The sequence below is a fragment of the Lolium perenne genome, chromosome 4 (assembly GCF_019359855.2).
Source record: "Lolium perenne isolate Kyuss_39 chromosome 4, Kyuss_2.0, whole genome shotgun sequence".
Lineage (NCBI taxonomy): Eukaryota > Viridiplantae > Streptophyta > Magnoliopsida > Poales > Poaceae > Lolium > Lolium perenne.
The window spans coordinates 77,961,510-77,972,440 of NC_067247.2; the positions used below are offsets into that span (position 1 = coordinate 77,961,510).

The following is a 10,931-nucleotide window of genomic DNA, read 5'->3' on the forward strand; positions in this document are numbered from 1 at the left end:
AGCAAGGCACACTCGCCCATTACTTTATGTTTCATGATCCCATCCCAAGTTTTATTCTTACAAGTTTTTACTTTGATTATTAAAGCTTACTTTTATAGTTAACTTTGGTCTAAGTATAGAGTACTACAAGAGTACCAAACTTAGCCTAAAGCAATACAAGCTAGTTAGCACCCTCATGACTAGTTGCTAGTGCTAACAAATAAAATTGACTACTCTAGATGGGAACATATGAAATGAAATGACTTTGAAAGATTTTGAAGGTGAATATGACTGGAATGACATGATGAATTTGATAAAAACTGATGGTTGGGTTCGGATGCGATACCATTCCAATTTACAAGTACCCCCACAATACCTGATTATGGGTAGGGCTTAACTAGAAGTTTATGTGTCTTAGTATGGGTTCCCTCTAAACAAGCGTCATAGGGGTTATGCCGAGGCTGCCTCCGTTGAAAGTGAACTAATGTGAAATGACGTGAAATGAGGTGAATGTCCGGCCCAAGCCCTATGCAGTTCCCAGGCTGACGGTTTGTCTTCACTGGGAGGCCAAGCTCATGGGAAGAGGTGCCTATACTAGGATATGTAAGTGAAAGGTTATGGTTGATGATCCGTGTACTGAGTTACGATTATTCAGGGCTATCCCTGACGGATGTAATCAAATGTTGTGACACAAGAGTACAACCTCTGCAGAGTGTAAACCTATTCGAATAGCCGTGTCCACGGTTATGGACGGTTGGAAAGACCATACTGTTCCGTCATCAGACCAATTTTCAAAAATATGACATGTGAAGGGTGACTTGTGACTTGAACTTGAATTGAATGGTGAACTTGACTTGAATCACAACAGAGTTGTGGGAATGACACTAATGTTCCCACTTGAGTTAGTTAGCAAATGAAGAGTCTTTTATTAAATGTTTATGAACTAAAATTGGCTTTATGCAAATAAACCTAGAGCTTAGCATCCCCTTAATAAAATTGATAGTACTTACACTAGTATTAGTTTGCGAGTACTTTAAAAGTACTCATGGCTTTGTCCCTGGCTATTCAAATGGCCAGACTATGAAGAGGAGCAGCAGTATGAAGATGACGGCCAGCAGGACGTCTACAACAACTAGGAACCTCGCTAACGTCAAGCGTTGGCCTGTGGACTAGATAGTCCGCTACTACTTCGCTTCCGCTATTTGTGATGTTTGTTGATCAATAGATCAACTATTGTTGTAATATTGGATCATGTGATCTACTTTTGTAAGACGATTATGGGTTGTAATGAATGATGACTTATGATATTCAACTGTTATGTCTCGCAACAACAATCTTCCTGGGATTGCGATGTATGGCATAATAGGCATATGGACTTAAAAATCCGGGTGTTCACAGACGGCGAGGATGGCCGGTTGCATGGGGGCTCGGCCTAAATAATGGTGGTGGTCCCAGGGTTCCTCGATCAGGAAGACGAAGATCTTCCTGATGCATGTCCTACTAGATTCGGTTGGAGTGTTGAGTTCCGGAAGGCTCCGCCGATGAATGTAACAATGCACCTTATGCTTGGAGTTTGCTGGATCGGGTGGTATTTGGTTGTGCGCACCTATGTTTTTATTCCGACCGTTTGGTTCTCGAGGGATCGGCGCGAACCTCTGTTCTATGTTGTCATTAGATACCATTCTGGGTCCATGAGAAATTAGAGGTGGAGAATATCATAAAGGCCGGATTGGAGGACTAGCAATGGAGAATTGAGTCTCTGTGATGTTGAGGGACTTGTTTGGTGTTCTGTGTTCGCAACAACAGTATGCAAGTGGGGGCGGCAGCACAGGTGAAGTTCAGAGTTTTATCTTTCAGGGTGAAAATCCAAGGTTTAGCCTTAATTGGTTGTGCTTGGCAATGTCCTTGTTGAAACCATTGTTTGGCACAGGTGAAGTTCAGAGTTTTATCTTTCAGGGTGAAAATCCAAGGTTTAGCCTTAATTGGTTGTGCTTGGCAATGTCCTTGTTGAAACCATTGTTTTGATAGCGGGGACTATCTTCAGGATGAAAACCTAAGATCTTTTTATCGGGTGACGACGGCGCTTGTGCACTGTTTCCGTCTTGGAGGCATCGCTTTTGAAGTGTCTGGAGTTCAGGTGTTTTCTTGATGGTGGATGTATTGTTGCTGCTAGCGCTGGAATATCGTAGCGGGAATTTTATTTCTTAGTATTTTTTTCTTTTTTTTAGCTGTGTGCATCCGTACTACCATTAGGGTATGGCGTCGTTGCAGAGGCTGGGTAGAACATGCTCCGGGTGCACCGGGTACATAACTAGGTGGTATGTCTTTTTTCATGGAATATTTCTTACATCAAGGTATAGAAGCATACCAATAGAATTGTTTCATCCTTGCAAGTTGCAACTATGAAATAACAGGGTATAAGGTTTACAAACATGACAATCTTTATCGCAATCTGAACATTTGGTCCAAAACTTACATTTGTAATATTAAAAACTTAATCAAACAATGCAAGTTTTAGGAAAGTTCTGTTTTTTTTTGGGGAGGCACGTGATCACCTAGACATCTGAGCAACGAAATCTTCCAAATCTTGCGCGATGATCCATCTACAGCTGTGCAGGAGCAAAACTGGGCCCTTCGCGCACGGTGGAACTATGTTTGTGATGTGCTTGTGCCTTCCACATTACATTAGCCACATGTCGGTTGCAATAAGTCTAGTTTTTTTGTGCTACCAGGGTTTTGATGGAGTGCGATGCGGTGATTTGTACTAGTAAGTATATACATATACTAGAGAGGATTCGTTAAAAATAGACTCTTGCATAACAATTTAAGCGCAAGAGGAGTAATCGATTGAGCGGTGATGGTGATTGTCGTTTCCATCAAGATATTCTCATAATTTGCAGTTGCACGAATGTGGATATTCGAATCAACTGACTATTATAGGTGGCTGAGAATGATCCCAGAAGTAGAAAAAGAACTATAACTGTAACTAGCTGGCGAGCCGTAACCAGGCTGCTTTAATCCTGCTCTGACGACGGCGATGCTTTGTCGACGCCACGGGCGCGGATGCAGAGACCGAAGTGGAGGCAGCCTGGACGGTTCGTGCCGATGCGTGGCGGCGCTTGCACAGGTCGTCCTCGCAGCTGCAGAGCAGCCCCATCCTCTCTAGGTCAAGCAACGGCACGACCGGATCGACCACCGCTACCGTGCGGATAACATCAACGTCACATCGGACGGCGAAGCAGTCGTCCACAAGGTATCCCGAACTCTCGAGCTCTTCTCTCGTGATGAAGCGCTGACCGGAGGCGCGCCACTGCTTGAAGGCTCGCGAGAAGCTGACACAGTGCGGCGTCGGCGGTGCCGGCTTGCCATGGTGAGGGAGCAGGGTCAACCGGACATTAGCGTCGACGACGATAGCGTCATACTTGGCGGTTATAAACTGGACGAGGAGCGAGATGCCATCGGCGTCCTCGTTGGATACTCCGTTGGGGTAATACGAGATGCACCAAGTGTAGCCGCCTGCCTTGAACTCTGGCGATCTGGCTGCCATGCCATTGCCAAGCAGCAGTTTGGTACGCGAGTAGTCCTTGATTCTGAGCAGGTGACAGGCGCTGGCGCTCGTGTCTGCCACGGCGGTAATGGTCGACGAGGAGACATTGTCGGTCGACATTGGTATCTCTTGGTGATTGGCGATGCACAACTTCCTCGGTTCTCAAAAGATAGAGGAAACGGCCGGGGATAGAAGACTTTTGTTAGATGAAGTCCATATGTAGCCCGTTAGCAAGGAATCGTAACAACCTTGAGTTTGTACAAGGATATGGGTCCTCTCAAACTTCTTTCTTGTTTTCCAATCCTTGTAACCGCGTCATTTTTTTAAAGGAGGTTCAAAACCATCTTTATTGAAGTTGATGCAAGGCAACGAGAACAGAATGGACAACAAGTGTACAGTAGAATACATAACATAAAGCTATGGCAAAAAAAAAAAAACATACTTCGTCCCAACATAATTTGCTTAACTTTATCTAGATACTGAAGTATATAGACGTATTTTAGTTATAGATACATCTGTATCTAGAAAAGGTTGACCAAGTTATTCTTAAATGCATGGAGTTAATATACGAATTTAACACATCAACTAAGTCTAGTTACCACAATAATATCTTCAGGAAGCCAAAGTCGCCCTCGTGCCATGGTTGCCACGTCTGGCGCTGAATACGACCAAGATAAGGATTTTAATCATGATATCCAAGACAACCAATGAATGCCATCAATCACACGATGTTTTCAACAAGGTAACAATGCGTGTTCCTCGCTGCTGAGCCCAAGTAATGGAGATAAGAACAAGAGCTTTCACCTCGGACATGAAGTGGTGATCAAATCACCATCTTGATAGAGAACTACCGATAGACATGCCACCCAAATTTCCAAGCTAGGCCTCACTGACACTAGCGTATAGGTGCCAATCTTCCCACCTTAGACCACATCACATCTACCGTCAGGGGGCCTCCCATGTGGGTGTGCATATCTGGCCGCTGCCACTTCACACTGGTGTGAAAAACCTGCAACATCCATCACGAACGTGAAGCCACTACCTCAACGTGGCGACGTCTTTCGTGTGATAGCTTGGTCGGGAGTAGCTTTTGAAAACCTCAAAACAAGATCTCATCTGCCTATGAGAAGTACCTTTTTTTGCTTTTCACATGATACAAAGGTTGTTTTGACTTGCTGCAAAGGTTGTTTCGACATGCTACAAGTATCTATTTTTTTGTTGTTGTGTAAGCATGAGTAAAATACTGCAACATTGGCTGGGTGTATACTACCAAGAGTTTTTTTACAATGTTGCAAACTTGTTTCTCTAGTATTGGTTGAGTTATGCATATATGTTTGATGTGGCAAATGGTGACAAACTTTTTTACGATTTGTCCAAACAAATATGGAGTTGTTACATATGTTCAGGAAAGGAGGTAGTACTCCAATTTTTCCAGTGGGCTAGGAGCATAGTGCCCCATTTTAGAGTCTCGCACAGGGCCCTCAATTTTTTCCGGCCCAACCCAGCCCTGATTATGACTATGTTTTGCCAACAGAGCAATGGCCCTCCTTGATCCACCTTTAGCCAGTCTCTAAGAAAAAACACATTGAGCAGTAAAGATGTCATTTACAAAGGGTTTGATTTCTTACCACCTTTGTAGGGCTCCATGCAACCCTCATGTCATATTCCAAAGTCCGAGTGTTGAAGTCGTTCGTCCATTGAGGTCTTCAGACGGAAAATCCACTTGATGCCTTCTTTGGAAATTTATGTCTCTTCCTCAAAACAAGCATCTATCTTGGTCTTATATATGGCAAGACGCATCAGCATATCGTCCTAAGGCTTCAGATTTTTTTGTCCCCGAACCAAGCACCTGATTCATCGAGCTCGATGAAGTGGGTGAAGGGAATATGTCAGAGAGGCAATAATAAAATGGTTATTATCATAGTTCATGTTTATAATATATATATTTATTTATTTCTCATGCTAGAATTGTATTAGACGGAAACGTTAGTACTTGCGTGTTTAATAAACAACCAAGAGTTCCTAGTGAAGCCTTTCTTTTAACCAACTCGTTGATTAACCGATGATCAAGGTTTCCTGATCATGAACATTGGAAGTTTTTAATAACGGGGTCACATCATTAGAGAATGATGTGACGAACACACACCCAAGTAATTATTGAAATACGATCAAGTCATTAAGTTTACATTGTTATATCAAACAAATACGAAGTAACTCTATTCTGAATACCATGAGATCATGTCAATCAGTAACACCGGAAGAGTACTTTGATGACATCAAACTTCACACCATAACAAGACGGCCATAAAGGTGGATTTGGGTACTATGAAAGTATTAGTTGAGGATCATGGATCAAGAGTGGGATTTATCCATCCTAATGATGGAGAGAGATACTCTGGGCCCTCTCGGTGGTATCACATTGACATCGTTTGCGGATACGTTTGTAACAGGTCGCATCCTGATGGAAGCATCGTCCAGGGTTTGCTCACCGAAGAGTGCATCTCTTTCTGCACGAGTTATCTAGATGTCGAGGACCCTATTGGTTTGCCTAGAAACAAGCACCTCCGCAGGTTCGAGGGAGTAGGCCACAAAAATGGAAGGAGGGAATTGCACATGCATATGTCTGGTCGGACTTCCGAGTTTGACAGGTCCAACTTAGTAGCGCTACAACACATTGACTTGATCCGATCATTGATTGACAGAGCACAAAACCAGGATAGCAAACAGTGGCAAGCCGATGACGGAAGCAGAATAATTTAGAGACCACAACTCCCCTTTCGTGTGCTGGTTCAGAGACCACATTGATGCTAATCCCCCACCAATGACTTGTGACGACGATAAACTAGTATTGGCCTTGTCACATGGCCCCGCGCCCAATATCAACGGGTACATATTCTACAAGGAGGAAAAAGACAAGAATAGTGATTACCAGAACTCACCGTAACGATCGAATCCTATACGGATGACGTAAAGACTAGATACTACGGTAGGATTGAGGAAATCTGAGACCTTAGCTACACTGGGGAGAAGGTGTCGATGTTCCATGTTTAGATAGGCTAAGAGTGTCACAAAAGAAGACCGGTATTTCACCACCATGCTTTTACCCAAAGCCAACAACTCAAAGTCCACGAACGCCACCGCGCAAAATGAGCCATGGGTATTGGCTAAACACATGGACCAATGCTTCTTCCTAACCGATACATCCAGGCCTAGCCGTGTTGTCGTGAGGAGAGGCAAGAGGGCCATTGTCGGAATGGATGGAGTTGCAAATGAGAGAGACTTCGACGGTCAGGTCGGAGACCCACCGATGCAATAATCCGATGACGAAGACGCGACATACACTATAAGAAGAAGCAGGATCACGCTACCTAGGTCAGGTCAATCTTTCAAAAGAAGAATTCATGACACGGAGCTAAATTATTCAACGGCGGGCAAAAAAAGCAAGAAGAAAGTGAAATACTCTTCCGATGATGTAAAACTTTATTTGCAATGTATGAAAAATAAAGTTTATAATGTTATATCTTTTGTAATACATAACTCATATTATGTATGACATCTAAATTTTCTAATGTTATATTTGATGTATGACATCTAAATTTTCTAATGTTATATTTTTGGAAATATATAACTCATATTATGTTCGTCAAATTGAGGACCTAGAAATACGCGCAAGACTATTTAAACTGGAATGGAGGTAGTATTTGCAAAGATGGTATTTCCGCTTTATAATTATCTTGAAAAGATAAGAAATGAAAAGGCAATAAAATACAGAAAGAGAAAAGGGAAAGAAAATAAAAATAAAGGAATAAGAAAGTAAAATAAGAGTCATGACAAGGGGGTAACAAATATAGCTAGGGTAATAAGTCCCAGGTATAGCCACACCCAGAACATACCCCCATCGCACCCTGTCAGGGTGCGCCAGCAGTAACCAGTACACCTGGGACTTGGCCGTTTTCCTTTCTCTTTTCTCCACCGCACCCACATCTTCCCCAAATCCCCCACCCTCGCAAAACCTAACCGCGCAAAACCTAACCGCGGTCGTCAGAGCAGTTGCACCCGCCATCGTCCCGTGCCGCTCGAGCCGCCCCACCCCGTTGACATGGCCGCCGCCACACCATCCGCCCCGCGCCTTCGACACCGCACCCGCACCCGTTGTCATTCCCTGCCGCTCGAGCCGCCCTGTACTGTTGACACGACTTCTGCCACACCATTCGCCCGCGCCTTTGACACTGTCGCTGGTCCACGTCGTACGGTGAGCATCCTCCCCCCCTCCCCCTCTCCCTTCCCCTCTCTGCCTTTGCAAATTTTAGGGTTTAAATGATGCTCGATTTTAGTTGATTTAGGGTTCAAAATACATAGTTGATATTAGTTATTTAGGATTTGGCATTAGGTTTATATAGTTGGTTAAGTTGGACGTAGTTGATTTAAATGAATAACTTTGATTTCAACTTTGATTTGGATTTGGCGGTAGTTTATTAGGCGGTAAGATATACTTCTAGTTGGCAGTGATATAGAAATAAAGTTGAAAATGAACTAGTTTAATTTATTAAGTTATTCTCTGGTTCCAATACCATATAGAAATTTATGCTTGTACTTGAAAATGAACAAATGTCAGGGCACTGGATTATTTTCATGTTCATATAGCAGTTCATGTGTACTCGATCCATTGGCAGTGGTTTTGTAATGAAAATGCTCTCTGAATTTGGTGTTGCTGATGATTATGGTTATGGTGTTGCTGATGGTTATGGTGTTGCTGAGATGGTTATGGTGTTGCTCAGAATGAAGCTGCTATATATGTTTGCATTTCTGTGTACATTTAAAGGGATTGAGTTGCCGGAACGTTGATTCATTTCCGTTTTGGCAAATATAGCACTTCGCATGATCATTTTTTAGCAAAGGTCATGCTGATCTTTTCCGTGGATTTTAGCTAGGTTTGCTAATAGCTTTCATATTTGATTAGTGCTAGCCACTATGTCGTCTCCCGGACACCCCAGCGATGGCGCCGGGTCTTCTCACCAAGATATGGAGTTGCACTACCATCACTATTTATTGAATTCGTCGTCGCAACCTAGGCAAGATAGTCCACCAGCTACAAACGACCATGAGATGGAGGATGTCGTTGGGGGTGACGAGATAAGTGACACCATCGGGGGTAGTGGCGCCGAGACAAGTGGCGTCATTGGGGCTAGTGGCGCCAATACTAGTGGCACCGCTGGGAGTAGTGGCACCGGGACAAGTGGCGCCAAGCGTCCGCGGAAGGCAAGGCGCCCAAACATGATCGCCACTTGAAGAGGCACTGTATTAACGGTGGGCCCCAAAAGTGGTTTGCCGACAGAGCCTAAGGATATCGCGAGATGGTACGACAACCAACTAGCAGAAATCCTCCGAGAGGTCGTCAATCTCAACGAAACAAACCTCTGAGGGAAGAGCAAACAACATTTGCGGATCCAACTCCTTGCGAGGTTGCACGAACGATACAAGTTCCTAGGCGACTACTCCTCCTCTCATCAAAGAAAAAACATTGTGAACACACAAGTCCTCCTCAAGTTCACCAAACACCTGAGCGTTATAAGTACATGGTGAGAAAGATGGTGGGTGAGGGAAAAAGTTTCGAAGAGATCCACTATTCCTTTCCGAAGGTTACACAAGAGGACTTCAATACTTTCGTGGCCAATGAAGAGCTACAAACGAGCAAGAATCGCAAGACGTGGGGGGGAGATGCGGGAGATGAACAACGGCAACCTCAAACTTGGGAGCCAAGGTTATGAGGGAAAGGAGCCCAGGTGGGAGAAGGAGGACGAGACATATAGACTTGCCGGTATTGAGAACCCCTAGGATAAGTACAAGGACCCGCATGAAATAAGATTTATCAGGTCTCGGTACCATAAACAAAGACCAGACGGGAAACTTGTCACAGACCGCAAGGTGGTAATGTATATAGTATGGGTCTCGAATGACCCGAAGGTCCTAGAGATTGAGAAACAACTGGTGAGCAATTTACCGGCTTAATTAGATCCTACCAATCATCAAGTATTGTTTATATAATAGTACAAACATTCTGAAATGGTTCACGCTACTTCTGCAGGAAGCCGAACAACAAAGACTTGCCCAATGTGACGAAGGTTCCCCATCCCATGTGTCGACGGGCAAGGTAGAATAGACAAGCCTCTCGTCTGGGCGATAAACATAGTTCTGAATCATTCACCTATGAGAATGCCGCATAGAGGCCGTGTGGATGGCGCTGGCACATGCCATTCGCACTACGGCTTGGCGTCTATGCCAGATAAAGCTGAACTCGTACCTGAAATCAAAGCTGAACTCATACCTGGAATCAAAGCTGAAGTCAGAGCTGAACTCCAAGAAGATTTTGATGTTTTCATCGCCTGGTATGAAGGTGGCAAACAAGGGCCCCGCCCGGTGGCTAGCGTAGGCGCCAGCAACTCCATGGCGCTGTCGGGTGGAAATCACGATGTTATATTGGAGACTCCTCCGGCCGCCAGCAATGACGCTTGTGCTAGGGATTCACCGGCCATACCGGCCGGCTAGCAGCCCCTCCGTCACTTGCACGCCTGCCGTCGCAGTTGTCAGTCCATCGACATTTGCCGAGCTCGACGCCCTCACGGTAATTAACTAAGTGTACATCCAGTTAATAATTACTTCATCCTTGCCCTCTCTCTAACGTCGTACACATGTTCTCGCAGGCACCCTCTGTGCCATGCACCTTTCTGATGAAAGTGAATGACGAACTCAAAGATGTTGCAAGGGGGTCCATCATTCGGCCTCTGGATAAGAAGTACCTCACAAGAGATATTACCACTGAAAATTACCGGGTTGAAGTGGATTGGGCGTTACCGGGCTGGGAGGATTTGTATCCTCCTAATCAACCAGATACCATCGATAGAGAGTTGAAGGTGAGAGAACTCAAGGGTTGGCTACTGCTATGGCCAAAGATCCTAATTAGGCTGAACACCACCTTGGGGTCGGTGGCAAGCAAAGAAAATGGCGTTGCGCCACAACAGCCAGCACCAGAGGTCAGCGCCCCTCCACAATAGCCAACGCCAGAGGTCAATGCCAACGAACGTGAAGATTTCGTATGGGATATTCCTTGTTCTTCACAAGCTATATCTTCATGATGCCTCGGTGGGGACAAAATATCAGTGCTCCAAGAGGCTCTTCGGTTCTCAGGCCACCTCCACCCAGATTCTGATCCCGAACACACTGCATGTTGCGGCCGGAAAGACGCTAGCTCCTGGCAACACTCCACAAAAGAAGAAGCGGAAAAGGCCACAGAAGCCCAAGGACAAGAAGGAGCCATTTCGCTGTCTTGACAAGTTACCCGACACGTGGTGACCTCTACATTACTTGGGTGAACATTAAGAAGAGCATCATTGTCATCCATTGCTTC

General features: G+C 44.7%; 1 protein-coding gene across 1 annotated transcript; it reads right to left on the reverse strand.

The window, feature by feature from the left end:
* Positions 1-2,965: 2,965 nt before the first annotated feature.
* Positions 2,966-3,646, reverse strand: LOC127346928 (BTB/POZ and MATH domain-containing protein 3-like). The gene has a single exon (XM_051373169.1). It carries the CDS (start codon positions 3,644-3,646, stop codon positions 2,966-2,968), a length of 681 nt encoding a protein of 226 aa, XP_051229129.1.
* Positions 3,647-10,931: the final 7,285 nt, after the last annotated feature.

Coding starts and splice junctions, on each gene's coding strand:
- LOC127346928 (XM_051373169.1), bottom strand. CDS start 3,646: ATGTCGACCGACAATGTCTCCTCGTCGACCATTACCGCCGTGGCAGAC.